The following is a 19,261-nucleotide window of genomic DNA, read 5'->3' as shown; positions in this document are numbered from 1 at the left end:
TAATATTGTAGGGGCACAACAATAATAGTGAGCTTCTATGGGGCATAATAATAACAACATGGGGACTATATGGGCACAATAATACAATAAGTGGGGTGCACTGATAACAATAAGGGAACCACTACTAGTATAGGGACCTAACAACTAGGCCATGTGTTCTTTGTTTTAGAGACCACCTCACTCAGTTTCGAATCCATCCGACAATCCAGCTCAACCAAAACATGAGAACCCCATCACACCATGGCTATCCATAAATGGCAAGGCAAGGCTGAAAAACATTGTCACACCTGGCAAAACCCATGCCAATAACAACAAGAGAACCAAATACACACATGCATGTATCATGCATGCCAAATCTACCAAGGAAACCACATATGCAAATCGATACCTGCAAATAATCCCGTTGTAGTTGCTTGATCCTGCTCTTTCTTACTTGATCTTTGCCTTCTTGGTCCTTCTTTTGCTCTCTTGATCCAATGTGAGAGTGCTCCAAGAAAACTTTATGTCCAAGAGTGCGAGAGAGAGAATGGAGAGAGAGTGATCCAGGTGGATGTTGGTGGCCACCCACCTATCCCACTTGAACCCCCACAACTGTCTCTTTCAGTTTTTCAGTTTTCTTAATTGTAGCACAATTTACTATTTTTAGCAGTTTTTCGGGTCCTAAACTTTTGGAGCCGTTTTGAGGCCCTAAATGACGTTTTTTGGAAAATCTGGGAGCAACATGGATCCATGGACCGATGTTGCTCTTCCCAAAGTTGTAGTTCTCGGATAGATATTTTTAACGAGACATTGTGTGCGTCAAACGGAGATCGTATGCCAAAGTTACGACCCCGAGAAGGTTATGTACCAATTTACACAAAACGAGGCCCACAATTTGGTGTTTCATCTCCTAGGGTTAGGTTTTTGGATGTTTAGGGTTTTCCATTGTTTGTCAACAATAAATAGGCCTTCGAGCCTCATTGTAACACAGTTCAGAGGCATATAGCCGTCACATCTCTTCTTAGAGATAAGCTACCATCGCCCTAGCTGGTTTATTTCCATTTTTGTTTGTAAGCATATTTCAGTATTTTACATTAATGAAATGAAGCATTATTTATGCTGCATCTCTGTATTTATAGTTATATATGTAATTTGTTGCGTTCCTGTTTAAATCCGGATCAGAGAGCTCCAAAACTAAACTGACAAAAAAGTTACAAACTGATCCTCATAAACTTTTTATTAATGAGGCCTCTATTTTCTTCAATTTTCCATTATTTTCTTTCATTTTCCTCCCACATGCAACCTGTGACCTTTCACATTCCTTTTCTCCTAATTTCCATTATTTTCATAAATAAAATGCCAAAAATACCATTTTGCCTTTCCAAAGCTTTTGCCATTGCCTTTGCCATTTTCCCTTAGCCATAATAACCGAAATGAACACCCAATAGGATGTTTTGCCCACCATTCAACTTGGAATACGTGTCCCATGACCTTGGTTACTTGGAATTTTGAGCAGGGTTGTTACACTTAGATCCTTAAATCAACATTCTTTTAATAATAAGCCTTTAAGAGAATGTGGTAGATAGTCTTAGATGCTCAATGAACCCTTAATCAACATGCATTAATGAGAACATGGGAAGTGGGCTTGGGTCTTTAACTTAATAAAATTTTAATCAATAAGATATATGGAAACCACAAAAGGTGATCATCACTCCTTAACTTAATATACATGTAAGAGTGGTCTAAGGACTCGACCCAATGTACTTTTTTTGAAAAAAAATCTAGAAGAATTAATAAATGACCATAATTACTTGTGCAAGACTTAGGTTTAAATTTGGTTCGTTGCCACTGTAGGCCCCAGGCTAAAGCCAATAACTCACAAGTTAGTGCCTAGAATGAAACATACTTAACAAGGATCAAGACATTTAGAATCACACTTGTGAGGGGGGTCCTACTCATGGGGTGCCTATTCTTCTAGCCTTATCATAATTGGTTAAAGTCTCATTGGAGATTTGAACCTTGGGGAAAAGAGTGCAAGACATACCTCCCAATTATCTCATCAAGCCATTTTTTTGTTGTTCGTTGGTTTATACATGGCTTGTAGGACTAACCTTTTGCTACGAAACCATGACCCAAGGGTATCTAAGGTGTCAAAATCATTTAGGGATGGCCACACCAAACCTTAACATGGCTATATTTTTTGTACCAACAGGGTTTTGAATTAATGACCTTCGCACAAGAAGTGCCTTAATAAAACACCTTGTTGCTTAATGTTCTACATCTTGAGGATTATTTTTTGAAGAAGGACATGGGGGTGGGCTTTGATCCACTTATGTGTACATGGATCATGAGAATATTAATATAATCCCTCAGGGTGCAACCACATGTTCAACCACTACCTCAAAATGTCTCCATGATTTTCATAGTAAGCGATCCTCAAAAAAATTAAATCGTACCCAACGTTAAAAAGCTCATAACTTTTCACCATTAAATTTAACCATTCATATTTATGAAACCACCCTAACCTATAACCCAATTTACCTCTAACCAATGAATTTTAAAGATAGCATGAGACATAACATACCTAAGTTCAAAATAACATGTAACATAGTCGACTTTTAATTAATTAACTTTAAAGGGTGCTTAGCAATGCAATAATTTATTTAACAAATTTACAATAAACAAAGTGAATATAGTATGAGAGAATGCTTTCCGTAAATCACATTTCATATTTTTTGTCGACACTTTCAAACTATTGAGTGTGGTTCCATCATCATCACACTAAGTGATTTGAAACGAGTTGACAAAACAAGGCTAAAAATAACCTATAAGACATATTGCTTCTTCATCTGCTTGATTTATTCCGCCCTTTTCTTCTGTAATACTTCACAATAAATACTCCTAATTTCATAATATATATTATTATTATTATTTTTATTTATTTATATTTTTTCAAAAATCATTTACCACTTTTATTTTTTAAAATCGAATGCACTTGCGACCTATTGCCCCAGTTTTGCCTTATTGACCCTCACGCCTCAACGTAAAAAATCAAATTTTACCTCGAATTATTGCCACTTCCGAAAGCATAGGTATTTTGGATGACACACCCCCAAAAAATTAAGAGGGAAGTGTCAATGCTTCTGAACCTTAAAACCCCATCTATACCCTACCCATGTGGTCATGATTTTTTTTTTTTTTTTTACGAAGATTAATTGAATTTGGACACAAACTGGTATAAATAGGTAAACTGCGAGTCGAGTCGAATTAGATTCTTAGTAAGTGTTAGTGTAGAGAACGATACACTAAATCCCAAGTTAAGAGCTCTTTTATGCAGAATATTCATTGAAGGCATTGTTTGCTTCCTCTGATCTACACAGCCGAAGGTAAGCGCCGAAAACTCTACCGTCTCTTTCTTCCGTGTACTCTTTTTGGGTTTTTTGAGCTAAAGATGTGTGATATCTGGATTTATGTTACCTGCTACTGTATTCGGGGGCTTGCGTTGTAGCAGCAGTTTTATAGATATTCGCCATGAAGTTTAAAGGTATTTCCCTATTTGCTGTGAAATATCCTGCTATTCGCGGAGCTAAGACTTATTTGGTCCCGCACTTAGCTTCCGGATTAACTGTACTCAGATTCCGCTTGCCAGAACTTTAGTCGACGCCGCGTTCTGAGAGCTACCATTAAGTTAACCTATTCATCACAGGACGCACATGGACCTTGTCTTCCTGCACGGTAGCAAGGGAATAGATTATATTCTGGTCTGGTAGTCGAGATTTTAGCTCAGTATTACATATTTGGTTTGTGCATTGGTCCGAGGTTATACCCTAGGGTTGCACTGTTTTGTTTTGTTCAGTGTAAGGGTTATTGTGGAACCTCCTAAGCCACGGTGTGAACGTGGGTGCCTAGTAAGTATAGAGTTGTGTTTGAGCCCCGAGCTTCATAAGCTCCAGATGATCTATTAGTTTGTATTAACAGTGAAACCCATTCTCATAAAATACTCCCGTATGCATCGCTGTGTGTAAGAGCGGTCAGAAGGTAACATGACTGCATATACGGACTTATTTCATTTTCACTTACAACTAATAATCAAGCTGTTTGGTCTTGTATCGCCTGAAAACTGGCGTTTGATAAATATTTTTATAAAGTGGTTTACAGATCAGAAAGGCATTTTGTGAAGGATTGAATGAAACAGAGTATCCCATCGAAGGGTGAAGGGGACATAGTTTCACTCGCAAGATATTTCCTTTAGATGCTCCTATGCCATCTTTCAATAAGTTGTGCCTTATGTTACTGGATGCACATCTGGCTTGCTTTTGTAGTCATTTTTGGAACATTAATGAGATTATGTTATCTCTTGCTATTTAGTTCGCCAGATAATAGGATAACTTAGATTTTTTTATTTATTATAGGAGAGTTTTCTCTAATTGTTTTGAATACATGTTATCATAATCATCTTCAATTTGTCTTTGCATTTTTCTTTAACACACTCGTACTGATGAAGAAAACAAACCTTTTGTATGTGCAAAGGTTTCTAGCAGGTTGAGTTGAGTGTCTAAATTGCTGTATACTACCATTCAGGCAACAGTTGGAAATGGCAACCCCTCTAGAATCTGTGCAGGAACAAAAAGACATAATTGGAATGCCTAGAAATGCTAATCCTGGTCAGAAAAGGGGAAGAGAAGAAGAGATGGGAACTGGAACAGGTGGTGATAAAAAGTGGCCCGGATGGCCTGGAGAGAATGTTTTTCGATTGCTTGTTCCAAGTCAGAAGGTTGGTGGCATAATAGGTCGGAAGGGTGAATTTGTCAAGAAAATGTGCGAGGAGACCAGATCTCGTATTAAGATTCTCGATGGACTTTCAGGCACCCCTGAGCGTGTTGTAAGTTTTGTGTTGCTTTAATTCTTTATGTAAGGAAATCTCAGTGAAATAAACTATTTATAGGACTGCTGAATTGCTTATGTGCTATTACAGTTTAGAGGCATTAATTTAGACTTATTGTGGTTATTGCTGTTATATGTACAGTGTTGCAGTCCATATTGATTTTTTATTTCATTACATACTTCAAGAAAGAGATTGCGATGAATCTGAGATACATATGCATTATTTTCAGTTTTCCTGAGAAATCTGCCCGTTACTGGAAAATTAAGTCATAAATATGAACATTAAATTTTAAAAGCTAAATACACATGCCTGTCTGGTGATCTTCCTGTTGCATTACCTAGGTTGTATTCCTGTATATGAATTTTCATTTTTCACATTCTGTATGCTTTGAGTTTCTTTTATTTTTCCTTGCATTTATCATGTTAAGTTTATAAAATTGACTTGTTTGTTTATTTTCCTCTGTTGCATTTCTTATGATGAGTTTCCAGAATTCTACAATAGCAACCCAGATTTATGATAAAGGTTGGGTCATATCTTATACCAACTTGATATTTGTGCATGTCGACTGGGTTCTATTCTCCCATATGCCTTCCAAATTCTGTTCCTGGAAATTACATATAATTCAGGGTTTTGTTCAAGGTTCCTAAATGACTAAGGTCTATCTTATTTTTCCTAAATGACCAAGACCACTATTTACTTGTTCTCCTCAAGAGTGAGTTTCTCAAGGATATTATTTATGTAAAGGCTTTAGAAACTTGTTTTAGGGTTTCCTGTAGCTTTTGCTCTCAATCCTGGGTGGCTGCACTTTTCCAATACACATCTCAAAGGGTTGAGACAGATCACTACTTTCCATGCTCCAAGATGACATTCTGCCTATATCATGTACAGGAAAGTGAGATGGAATAGCATTTCATCTTCAGATTTCACGTACAGGAAACTGAGATGGAAGAGCATATCATCTTTAGGTTTCCCATCTATCATGAGATCAGGTGTTTTCACTGCCCCTTAGTTACCTAGACATTTAAAACTTAATTTACATTTTTGTGACCAATTTTTTCTCTTTTTTTTGCAACTTTTGATTTAGGAGCTGCACTCCTGCTTTGTACTTCTCTCTTTCTTAGTGAGCTAGACATTCAGTATTTAGTTTATAGTTTTGTACTTTGACCTTTACAATTTTCTTTGTTTTTAGCATTTGATGGAGCTGCTTTGAGACTCCTGCTTTGTACTTACATTTAATGTACTATCTTAATCTGCCTATTTTGGGGCCAGACATCAATAAAAATATCTTGTCATTGGAACTTGGTAAGCTCTTTCTCCACCCCATTTACCTGCTGTCTTATCTGTTGCTGGCACCAATTGACAGTGAGAGGCCTAGATCATTTCAGTCTCTAGATCAGCGAGGAGGCTAGGAGCTCTAGTTTCAGACCCTGGAGAAGATCCCTCCAGTGTAACAGATGACTGGTTCTTGCCTCGAGGTGGTCCTAGACCTGGACTAACTACATAGTATTTCTCACTAGGTCTGTTCAGGCAGCTAGTCTTCCATTTTTAGCTTCTTCCCCTCAGCTTTAGATGTCAAAAGAGATGGAACTTCTAGATCCAGGGCTCCTCCTAGATTATATAGCTAGGCTTCTTGGCTTTAGATGTACAGTTTGTCATGCATAACCAGTGGTTCATTTCAAGCTCCATACATGCATCCATACTCCTATTTCTTCGGTGCATATTTTATATATCCTTTCCATTTCTAGACTTTATTGGATGTATGCAACTTTGTATACAAAAAATTATTCATCAAGATTAACTTCTGCCTGATTTGATAGCCCATCGTTTTGTGATGTCTTCCTGATCTCGTGATGGAAAGATCTCTTACAGAATATTTTATTTTTTCAATACATGGTCCATTCATAGTATATTTTATAGGTCTTCTGTGTTTTGTGTTGCATCTTTAAAAGAGTATCTTATATACAATTCAGTGCAACCATAAAATGATAAATGTGATGATGGCTTTGTTATGTTTTAGGTCATGGTGTCTGCAAAGGAAGAACCTGATTCAACAATTTCTCCAGCAATGGATGGGATCCTTAAAGTTCATAAGCGAATTATTGAAGGTATAGATGAAGTAGGTCGAACTCAACAAGCTGGGGGTGCACCAATAATAACTCGCTTGCTACTAGCAGGCATACAGTCTGGAAGTTTAATTGGTAAGCAAGGCGCAACAATAAAGTCGATTCAGGAAAACTCAGGTGCTGCTGCTCGAGTAGTTGGTGCTGGTATAATCTTGAACCTTTATAGATTACTTACAATGCATATGGTTGTGAGTTTATGGTTATTTCAATAGAATTGTGGTGTACTTGTCACTTTATATTATATAACCAGAGCTCATTTTTTAATGATTTCCATTTTTAAAAACTTCTCCACTATTGTCACAACATATATTTTTTGCCAGCACTTCTTTGAAATTTTTAAGTGAAGTTCTTTGTTTGCTACTAAAAATTGGTGCAGCTTGTAACCGTAAGAAACATAATGGAAATTTTAGAATGCAATACCATAAAATATCCTTTCAGTAATCAAGATCAATGACCCTCACTACTTTCTAGAATATCTGACAGTCGCTCTGTGATGCTCAATTCTCATCAACTAAATCGGTTAACGTTTTTAAGTAGATCTTTGCTCTGTTATGCTCGATTCTCATCAACTAAATCTGTTAACGTTTTTAAGTAGACCTTTTGTCTCCAAAAATTATGTAGGAAAAATTGATTCTGGCCCAACTTTAAGAATTGTCAGATTTTGTTTCCAAGCCTTCAACTGTCAATTCAACCTCATCATCTTAAATTCAAATAACCCCTTTTTCCAAGAATTTTGGTGGGTCACTACTTTTTGGAGTCTGGTTCCTGTATTAAAATATTCTCTAGCGTTTCCCTTGTTTCTAGATCAACTTACTCATCAACTTGATATAATCCTTCACATCCTCATTGTTTCTAGCTCTTTTCTTGACCAACCTTCTTGGGTGCCTCCATCTGCACATTTTGTTATCCTTTTTGTCTCCATTGGAATACTTCCTATTTGGATTTTGTTATGCTGCTGTGATGATTGTGTTGGCTCATCTGAGATTAGTTATGGGCCGCTAGGTTAGCAGCTTTATTGTTGCCACTAAAAAAAGGTTTTCCCCAGAGAGGAGGAATTCACACGGGATGTTTTACCTCCTATTAGAAGCAAGCCATTAATGCAAGTTTAATCTTGTATGCCTTGGTTAGTATCAAATTTCAATCTGTGATATTGAGATCATCCATGATGTATCTGAAGTTCGTTTTTAAATGTGTATTGTTTTGGAGGCTTAGGGTAGGAAATATGAATTATGGCAAGTAATCTTCTAGTTGTGAATCTGTGATGAAGATATGTATCATTTAATAGTTGTGATGCAACACTTCACTTCTCCTAAACTCAGGAAAGGTACTTGGATTTTTCATCTTTATTTTTATTGTCTCTTCCTTGAATAATTTTGTGGTCCTGGAATAATGAGTAAGAAAACTGATATTCATTATAATATATCTTTTATTTTAATTGGAGACAAATTTGATGGCATTTACTTTCCTTGAAATGGGTGCAGAGGATATCCCATATTGTGCTTTAGCAGATGACAAAGTTCTTGAGATACAAGGAGAGCCCGCAAATGTACACAAGGCCCTTGAGCTAGTTGTTTCTCACCTGAGAAAATTCTTGGTTGATCGCAGCGTTCTTCCTTTGTTTGAAATGAATGTAATGTTCTTACAATGCTATTCTGCAGTGGAATGCCTAATTGGTGAAATTTTCTGTTTTTAATCAATTAATACGGCTGATTTATTGGTGCTTCAGTTGCCGTGCATGAAAATAAATTATTAAATACACTAAGAAGTAAGAATACTGTGATTATTTCCTATCCAGGTGTCAAAGGCAAATCAGTCTCAGATGGAGCAGAACCTGCCCCACCAGCCATGGAGTCATAACCAAACCAGTTCATTACCCAATAGTGGCAGTGCTTTTGGAAATAACTCCAAATACACACCCACTGCTCCTCCACATGATAATTATTATGCACCGTCAGACCTTCCTCCGGAAACTCACTCCCACCATGGTTTAAACATGTATGGCAGAGATCCGCTTGGTGGTCATTCAGTGCCAAATGCGGCACCGGCACCTGTTATCACACAGGTTTGTACATGCATTGTGGTTATTCTGGCATTTTTGCTATTGGGATTTTTCTTTTTACTTTGTAATTTGATACGATATGTAAATTCTTTATTGCTTTCTTTTGTAGGTTTCTCAGCGGATGCAAATTCCGTTATCATATGCTGATGCTGTGATTGGGACAAATGGTGCAAATATCAGTTATTGTCGAAGAAATAGTGGAGCAATTATAACCATTGAAGAAACTAGAGGAGTTCCTGGGGAAATGACAGTTGAAATTCATGGAACTGCTTCTCAAGTGCAGACGGCACAGCAGTTGATCCAGGTTAATTTTTTGCATCTTATGAGCTTTGTTTTCTCTCAGCTGTTAGAGAGGTGGATTACTTTGCACCTAAAAATAATAATTGTAACTTAAAATAGAACATTAATGTGGTGGTTTTTGTCTCTAAAAGCATTAGTGCAAATTGATTGAAAGAGGAGGGTGTGAGGTGTATTTTAGTGTCCATTCTGTGGTTTTTGGAACCTCCTTTGTAGTTTGAGAAACTCTAGAAGCTCCCTATGCTCGGGAGGCTGCAGGTGGTTCTGACACTGGAGGGCATAATCACCTGCACAATAAAGTGAGGACTCGCAAATGGCTAGGCCTGATCTGTGACATCAAAACTTAGGCAAAACCTAGTGATGAATGCTTGTAGCAGTTGATTTCTGTGGTTTTGTTTCTAAATGCTCTATGGCTTTTTCTCTACTTCTGTCTTTTGGGCATCTTTGTTTCTCTTATGCCATTCAAGGTTGAAGTCTATCCATCTATCTTGTTGTTCCCCATCCTAGTACAATGAAAAGGATCTAGAGAATGGCTTGATTATCTTTTATGTGCTATAGTTCACTGCAAATGTCCAACATAAGGAGTGTAGAGTAGAAACCTTTAGCCACCACAGTTGACTGGCATTATTTGCTTTGCTTGATTGGGAGTTAGAGAAATATCCAATCTATATGGAGATTTGGATGAAAAGATGTACATGGAGTAACCAAAAGGTTTTGTGCAACATTGTAAAAGATTAGTTTGCAAGAATAAGAAATCATTCTATGGCTTGAATCAGTCACCTAGGCAATGGTGCAAGAAGTTTGATTCCTTCATGATGAAACATATTATACTATAAGTGAGTATCACCAGTGTGTGCACTTCAAAAGTCTGAATGGTATATTCATTATCTTAGTGTTATTTGTTGACGATATGCTTGTTGCAAGCAAAAGCATGGGCAAGATCAACAAGTTGAATGCTCAGATGGCTATGACCATCGTGAGCAATTCAAAGTTTGAATGGTAAATTCATTATCGTAGTGCAAGATCAACAAGTGATGCTCAGATGGCTAGGACCTTTAATATGAAGGATCTAGGAGTGAAACAAATCTTGGGCATTGAAATACATGGAGACAGAAAAAATGGTAACCACAGGTTTTCACAACAAGTATGTAAAGAAAATTCCTATAAAATTTTAGATAAATAATGTCCCATTTACTTCCCATTTTAAGCTCTCTTCAGGTGTCTGCCCTAGTAGTGAGCAAGAAAAGAATCGTCCCATGTACTTTATTCTAATGTGGTAGGAAGTCTGATGTATGTGATGATATGTACCAGAGTGGATAGTTTACATGCAATGAATGCTGTTAGCACGCACATGGCAAATCCAGGGTGTTTCAGTATCTTAGAGGCACAAGTGATAGGCAAAGTGCTTTTCATTTGGATACAAATCCAGCTTATCATAGCAAGACTAAGCATATTGATATCAAGTATAATTTTGTAAGACAGGTCATTGATGAAGGTGGAGTAGATTTTCAAAAGGTCCACATTCAAGATAACTGTGCAGACATGTTACTAAACCAATGTTGTTAGTGAAGCGATAGTGGTGGTTGGCTTCTCTTGGCTTGGGCAAGGACTTAGATAAATTGTTGTCAAGGTGAAGATTGTTAAAATATAACAAGAAATTCACCACTAGCCATATTTTCTGTTATGAATGCCTAACCTCTTATGCCTCTCACATGCAACCCTAGTTAGATATAGGACTGACCGTTTATGTATTTTGACTCTATGCCATATTTGTACTGTAATTACTTATTATGATCCCAAACCTTCCCTATGGTTCCCCACTCATATGGTTAGTGCCATTTGTACTTTTGTTGCAGTTTGACCTACAGCAATTGGAGAAACCTCCCATTTATTAAATTTGGGTTGTAAGTACATACAAAGTTTTGCCAATATTCTTTAGGAAATCTAACTTAGCCCTATTGGATAGCATACCTGGATAATCCACCAGCTACAGGGGTGGCATCCATATCGCTAGCAATTAACATTTTCACTTCGTAAGATTCAAAATTTACAGCAAGAGTCTCTGTGTTTTTTTCCCAGCATTTTTGTTGCGATGCTAGTTGTTTGGGCGGTTTGAGATATGACCCTTATGACATGTGATACACTTAATTGATTACTCCCTTTTTGGAACTTGAGCGTGGATATTTGCTTATGCAACATGATAACGGAAAGAATTACTGATGGTAAGAAATTACGTGGCATGGTTTTTGTTGAATCTTCAATAATTCAGGTTTAAAATCTCTACTGACATTTGGATGAAAAGTTTCTATTATGCTTTTATTGAATTTTTAACTCCAAGATAATTCTGAAGATCTTTTCATAATCTTTGTTGTACAGAACTTTATGGCTGGGGCTTCAGGACCACCAGCAGATGTGTACAGGGCTTCAGGACCTCCAGCTGATGTATATCGAGGTTCAGGACCTCCAGCTGATGTGTATCGAGGTTCAGGACCTCCAGCAGATGTGTATCGAGGTTCAGGACCTCCAGCAGATGTGTATCGGGGTTCAGGACCACCAGATGTGTACAATTCCATTGATTCAGGCTATAATTCATATTCAGGGCATAATACCATGTATGCTTCCCCACGATCGAATACTGGATTTGCTGGTCACTCTGCTGGAGGTTACGAGTCCAACTATAACAACAGCTACCGCTATTAGATGAACTTTCTTATGCTCTGGTATTCTACGCTTCTGTTTATACTACTGAGATTTTTTTTATGTGGAACCAACGTTGATGTGATTAATGCTAATTTTTAAGCTGTGGCTGAGACATTACCTGAGGTTTGCTACCAGTGCAGAACAACTGCAATCTGTGAAATTTTGCAAAAACGTGTGTTTATAGGTGAAGTCCACATTTTCATAACATGGCTTTGAAATGAGACGGGGCTTATCTTGGCATGTTTAGAACTCAAATTTCTTTTTTCCATTGTATGTTATGACATGCAAAGCTTTCTGGATACATTATGGAATTAGACTTGGTGCTTCTAGAACTGAGGCTTAGTGAATGCAGACATCTTTATATCTTTGTTACTGATCGAAGTTTATTAACATTGTTCTGTACCATGTTCATTTTCATTGTTATTCAGTTAAGATTGCTGCTATAGCTTTTCAATTGCACTGCATACACAAATTGATTGCGTTTTATTCAGGTCTTTTTCTCCGTGCTTAATAGTTCCAAGTGGACAGTGACATCTCTTGGTTTCAATTTCCTGATTGTAAACTTTTGGTAGAATATTGAGTGTAATGTTCCTCACGTCATGTTGTATGTTGAATGACATTTTAACACTGAAAATTGACAAATTACAAATTAGAGCTGGTCAGATGGATTTGCAAGTTATCATGTATTAATTAGAAATGCAGATACTTTCCTGTGTATCCCTTTGATTCTGCAAAATACAATCAGTGTCAGGTATTTTCATATTCTAATCAATGTTGATGAGACTAAAAGTCAGCTGATACGCCCAATGCTAGAAATGTGATTAATTTGATTAGAATCTTCAGATTTTATCTAGATGTCACAAACAGGACACCAAATTAGTTGCACCTTGTCAAGGAAAAATACACTGATGTAATGCAAAAGCTAAAACCTTAGGCATGGTTTTCGATGTTCCTTCTGTTCTAGCTAATCTTAATAACATTTTTCAATCATTTCTAATTTATTTAGTATTATAAAATTGTTGCCCAGTTTTACATTTTGCATATTTAGCCTTATTATTGGTGATTATTTGTCAATTTTACTTTGTGATTATTATTTGTGATTATTTGCATTTTTATTATTCAATTTATACAGATTGCTTTCTAAAGATACAAAATTTAGCTGGACAACTTAGTGCTGGATCTCCTTTAATGTTCTCAATTAAAAATTGTCTACAACTCCATTGTTACAAGGGTTAAATTGGACTTTCAATTTTTTTATTCATACAAATGGATTTGTTGGTAATTTTACTAAGATTGCATTTTCATGTTTTATTAAAGATTCATTTTCATTATTTACTTTGTTGTTAATTTTACTGTTGCATTTTCATGTTTTATTAAAGATCTATTTTCATTATTTACTTTGCTTTCACTTTGCTTTCTAAAGATGTAAATTTTAGCTGGAGAACCTAGTGCTGGATTTTCTTAAATGTTCTCAAACAGCTGGACAACTTAGTGCTGGATTTTCTTAAATGTTCTCAAATAGATGGAGCACTTAGTGCTGGATTTTCTTAAATGTTCTCAAATAGATGGAGCACTTAATGCTGGATTTTCTTAAATGTTCTCAAATAAAAATTGTCCGCAAGCATTTTGATTATTCACTTTCTTTGTAGAGATGCAGCAGGTTGGGCCTTACCTTTTTCACACAGATGCCTATGATATAACACGAAACACACTGACCCAATAACATAAAAATGGTCCACAACTCCAATATTACAAAGACCAGGTTGTGCCTTACCTTTTCTTATTCAAACAGATGCTTTTGATAAAACACGAAACACACTGACCTAATAATCCTTGCTCCTATATTATACTACAAAGAATGAACTCCTTGCTACATGCTATCAAAATTATTTTTCTTCATATGTATCATTTTGCCATTTATTATTTAATAAATAAAATTATAACTAATGGTAGGATAAAGTACTTAGTTTAATAAATTTTATTTTTACTGTATACAAATACTTTCTCACATCACAAATGCACATAATAATCATTCAATAATATTTGAGATGATACATCAAATTTCACAGTATTCCAAGAAATGTCTCAATATGATATAATCTGGGAAGGTACAAGTAGATAAAATGAATGACTTAGCCATAAACATGATTTGGTTAATGTTTGCAACACAATAAGAAGCCTTTTTAAATAATAGACAACTTTTGGATCACATGCAAATGAACGGGTTATTTGAAAAAAGTGCAAATAATAGCGTCTATAATTTATATTTCCTCCATAGCATTTGACTATCCTACTAATGGTTCCAGTACATTCTTAAAACCTTCCAGTACATTCTTAAAACCAAACTCTGAAGTAGAAAATTTGAGCATTACTTGATCTATCCAACTTATTACAGTGTCATTGAGTTTTCAAGTCTAACCCTCTTATAATATAGTCATTTAGGCTTATGTTACATACCATTTTCATGCAAACATGATATTATTTTATTAATAAATGCATAATGGTCACCATGATCGAAGTTTATTAACATTGTGCTGAACCATGTTCATGTTCATTATTATCAAGTTAAGATTGCTGATATAGCTTTTCAATTGCACTGCATACGCAAATCGATTGCGTTTTATTCAGAGGTCGTTTTCTCCCTGTGCTTAATAGTTCCAAGTGTACAGTGACATCTCTTGGTTTCAATTTCCTGATTGTAAACGTTGGAAGAATATTGATTGTAATGTTCCTCACGTCATGTTTTTGTATGATGAATGACATTTTAACACTGAAAATTGACAAATTACAAATTAGAGTTGGTCAGATGGATTTGCAAGTTATCATGTATTAATTAGAAATGCAGATACTTTCCTGTGCATCCCTTGGATTTTGCTTATGCAAAATATAAGCAGTGGCAGGTATTTTCATATTCTAATCAATGTGGATGAGACGAAAAGTAAGCTGATACACCCAATGCTAGAAATGTGATTAATTTGATTATAATTTTCAGACTTTAGCTAAATGTCACAAACAGGACACCAAATTAGTTGCACCTTGTCAAGGAAAAATACACTAATATACTTGCATGCATTTTTACTGGTTCTTGTTGCTGAAACCAATACCTGTATATTGAAGGACAATTATAACTTGTTTATGAGTGATAACAAGAGCCTGACTTGACGACAATTACTTATTCCATGATTTTTTTATAATGCAAAAACTAAAACCTTACGCATGGATTTCATTGTGTTCCTTCTGTTCTAGCTAATACTAATAACACTCATCAATCATTTCTAATTTATTTAATATTATAAAAGTGTTGTACAGTTTTACATTTTGCATATTTAGCCTATTATTGGTGATTATTTGTCAATTTTACTTCTAAGGTTGCATTTTAATTATTCAATTTAGACATTGCTTTCTAAAGATGCAAAATTTATCTGGACAACTTAGTGCTGGATCTCCTTTAATGTTCTCAATTAAAAAATGTCTTTTAATTGTCTACAACTCCATTGTTACAAGGGCTAAATTGGACTTTCACCTTTTCTGATTCATAGATGGATTTGTTGTTAATTTTAATGTTCTCAATTAAAAAATGTCTTTTAATGGTCTACAACTCCATTGTTACAAGGGCTAAATTGGACTTTCACCTTTTCTGATTCATAGATGGATTTGTTGTTAATTTTTAGTAAGATTGCATTTTCATGTTTTATTAAAGATCTATTTTTATTGTTTACTTTTCTTTCACTTTGCTTTCTAAAGATGCAAATTTTAGCCTGAGAACTTAGTGCTGATTTTTTTAAATGTTTTCAAATAAAAATTTAGTGCTGGATTTTCTTAAATGTTCTCAAATAAAAAATGTCCGCAAGCATTTTTATTATTCACTTTCTTTGTAGAGATGCAAATATTATTTGCATAATTTCACTTTGCTTTCTAAAGATACAAATTTCACTTTGCTGTCTAAAACTTAGTGCTAGATTTTCTTAAATGTTTTCAAATAAAAATTGTCTGCCAGCATTTTCATAATTCACCCTCTTTGTAGAGATGATGCAAATATTAGGTGAATAACTTAGTGCTGGATTTCTTTCAATGTCCTCATATAAAAATCGCCCACAACTCCAATATTACAAGGATCAGATTGGACTGGTGCAAAAGAAATGCCTTTTTCTTATTGAGGGTCAAACAGCGTACTAATCAACTTTCTTATCCCAAAATGTACACATTTACAAATCAAATTCAATATCGAGAGTCAAACAACTTACTAATCACTAAGCTACCTCAACTTATCCCAAAATGTACACATTTACAAATCAAATTCAATATCGAGAGTCAAACAACTTACTAATCACTAAGCTACCTCAAAGCCTTCATTTAGTACCAAGAGCTAGACATGATCAGTATAACTCTTCATGTACATTGCTCTAACAGCTAGAAATAACCTCTACCACTCTTCAAGTGCACGATACAAGGGTGATGCTAGGCTAACTTAGAGATGTTGCTTTCTGTGTAGATTAAAATCCAAAAACTTAGTTTGTAGTTATTTTGTAATTATTATTTCATTGTTTATCATTTTATTATTATTATATGATTGCTATAGATTGATATGATGTAAATATTTGCTACTAAATTTTTATAGTGTTGTTGGTGAATGATGAATGTAATTGTGTGTTATTGATATTTAAGCTATAAATTTTAGTTTTTTCAATAATATTTTTTTCATTCTATTCTAGCTTGTCATTTTTGATGCTATTGTTAGGGAGGTGTTTTGCATATAATTTAGAGGCATTTAGAACTAGGAATAGAGCTAGATATCCAAGAGCAATGGTGTAGTAAAAGTCACTTATGCTACTAATTGTCTTGTAGGTAGATTAGGAGAAGGTTCAAGAGTAAGATGCAATACTTGACTAGATCAAAGGACATATCTATATATGAGTTTGCAAAAGGGTCCACTTTTACAATCGAGGTAGAGATGATTCCTCCCACTGAAGGACCAATAAGAACAAAAGGGTTGATCAATGGTTAGTTAGAGTTAGCTTCTTAGCACAAACTACTCCATGAGCCATAATTTTCTAAGGGATGATTTTTCTCTTAGGGATGATAGCACATGTACTACCCCCTCTTGTAGAACATTTACCCATCAACATGGGAGATGATGAATGAGTTGGTTCTAACCAAGGTGACACTATTTCTTTTGTGTTTCTAATTAGATACCTTGGAGTTGAAGCACCAATGAAGAATATTTATCCTTTGGTTTTGCCTAACTTTAACTTTAATAGTCTATCTGGTGAATATTTCAATACCTTCTTTTTTGAGTTTGATGTTTGTTGTAGAAGCTATGACTATACAATGAATTCACAAAAGATGAAATATTTTCTACCACATTAAATATTGCAACATTGCATTGGTTTAGGAGATTATGGGGCAAAACATCTACACTTGGGTTCATAGAAGAAAGTATTTCCAAGGTTAAAGTCTAACTTGAACGAGAGAACTTTGATTTAAATGTTATGTGACATACAAGTAGAGTTGCATTGATTTTATTTTTGGACACGAGATCATGCTAATGATGCTACCTATTTTCTACAAAAGTATCCCACCAATGATGAGTACTACATGATTTTTGATTTTTTTTTTTTTTTTTTTTTTTTGTTTCTCTTTTATGACTTCAAGATGATGAATAATTTAAGGCATTGCTTAATATGCATTACTTTGTACTATGGTCATTCCAACGGATGGCTAAGAAAGTTACATCAATAAGAAACCATAATACCATTGTAACTCATCATAGCCTAATTAAACTATTAGTAATTTGTGCCTTCTCTCATACAAATTGAACTTGGGAGGATTTTTTACAAGGGCCTCAAATTGTAGAGGAAAATAATATAGCAAAGTAATCTCATGCCAAAAAAGAACATGTAAATGGAGGACAACTAGAGGATTTAGTAGAGGAATCTCAAGCAAAAGAAGAAACACATGCAAGTAAAGAACGAGATGTTGAAGTACAAATAATAGGAGAGAAACACACTAGAATTGAGATACCATGATGTCTAGTCACAAAGGAAAACCATTTTACACCTATAGAAGATTTTGATGACTTTGTGACTAAAGTTGGGCCTCAAACTAAGAAAAGGAAAAAGTCCAAGGAGGCCATCCCCATTCTAGCTCATCCTGAGAAGAGGAGGACTAGGTCAATTTATAGTATAGAAGGCATGACTATTATCATAGAAGAACTAGTGGCAAGGCAAGAGGAAACATAATATGTTGTAAGAGTATAGGGAATTGCTGCCACACAATAGCTTGCGGTAGAAAAATATATCGTAGAAGTATTTCCTCCTCCACAATAGCATATTGATGTACTTGCTAATTCTTTTGAAGACTTTTTTGATAGTTCCATGTAAAATTTTTAGGATGTGTCGAAGATATTGAGGGAGATGCAACATAGACTACAATGGTACTTGAAGTAGCTAGTCCACAATCCAAGAAGAGGAACAACATTCTTCCAGGTAATCACCATTCAAAACCTTCTTATGATACAATTTTAAAGTTTCGTCACAAGTTAAATGATGAATTAAGATTATATGAGTTAGACACATCAATCCAAGCCCTTAATGAAGGGCCCTAGTCACTTTATGCTTCGCATGAATGTGGCCAAGAAACAAATAAGATAGTTTCTATGGAAGCAACTTTTGGGGTTGCTACTAATCGTAATTTTGCCTCTAAACTTGTTCCATTGAATAAGTTGTTGTTTCGTTGGCTACTAATCCTACTATTGTTATTAGTTCCATTAATAAGGTTTTTGTTGAAGTTTCTATAGAACTTATTTTAAACAATAATGTTGAAATTAATGCCAATCTCCTTGATGAGATAATTAAGTGTGTTGTTCATACTAATAACAAGATTATCACTAGAATTTCTACATAATTCCTTAATGAAATGATCACATTTGCCAATACTCTTGTGGATAAGATTTCTGCTAAACCAATTACAATTATTGAGGAAGCCTTTTCTATAACAGTGGTTGTAGAAGCAATTATTGAACTTACAAAAATACAAGAGAATAATGAGATTTATGTTGTATATATAACTTTTATAGAACCTATAATAGCATTCATTTCCATTGCACCTACTATCAAATTAGTAGGTGTCTAGACAGAAGAATAGGAAATCCTCGATTTTTTTAAGGTGATTAGATTAAGAGTTGAGCTTTCCAAGTGGTAATATACAATAGAGTTTGAT

The 19,261-nt window shown here is 35.1% G+C and overlaps 1 protein-coding gene across 2 annotated transcripts; it reads left to right on the top strand.

Annotated features, from left to right (window-relative positions):
* Window positions 1-3,210: 3,210 nt before the first annotated feature.
* Window positions 3,211-12,417, top strand: LOC149229826 (flowering locus K homology domain-like). Of its 2 annotated transcripts, none has more exons than XM_089378750.1 (7): window positions 3,211-3,365; window positions 4,510-4,861; window positions 6,882-7,131; window positions 8,469-8,617; window positions 8,783-9,049; window positions 9,156-9,350; window positions 11,720-12,417. In XM_089378750.1, exons 2-7 carry the CDS (start codon window positions 4,574-4,576, stop codon window positions 12,041-12,043), a joined length of 1,473 nt encoding a protein of 490 aa, XP_089234876.1. In that variant the 5' UTR covers window positions 3,211-3,365; window positions 4,510-4,573; the 3' UTR covers window positions 12,044-12,417. The 2 variants fall into 2 exon arrangements, with proteins under 2 accessions (XP_089234876.1, XP_089234877.1); XM_089378751.1 differs by lacking the exon at window positions 3,211-3,365 and adding an exon at window positions 3,408-3,523.
* Window positions 12,418-19,261: the final 6,844 nt, after the last annotated feature.

Source organism: Pinus tabuliformis, chromosome J, assembly GCF_031772625.1.
Source record: "Pinus tabuliformis cultivar Carrire ecotype Pingquan chromosome J, CPIR1, whole genome shotgun sequence".
In the NCBI taxonomy this organism is placed as follows: Eukaryota; Viridiplantae; Streptophyta; class Pinopsida; order Pinales; family Pinaceae; genus Pinus; species Pinus tabuliformis.
The sequence above is the reverse complement of the archived record's forward strand: the minus strand, read 5'-3'. Positions and strand labels throughout refer to the sequence as shown.

Excerpts from the sequence above, each read along its gene's own strand:
- LOC149229826 (XM_089378750.1), top strand. The coding sequence starts at position 4,574 with ATGGCAACCCCTCTAGAATCTGTGCAGGAACAAAAAGACATAATTGGA. Across the intron at positions 9,050-9,155 it reads CGGCACCTGTTATCACACAG|GTTTCTCAGCGGATGCAAAT; the intron begins GTTTGTACATGC and ends TTTCTTTTGTAG. Across the intron at positions 9,351-11,719 it reads CGGCACAGCAGTTGATCCAG|AACTTTATGGCTGGGGCTTC; the intron begins GTTAATTTTTTG and ends TTTGTTGTACAG.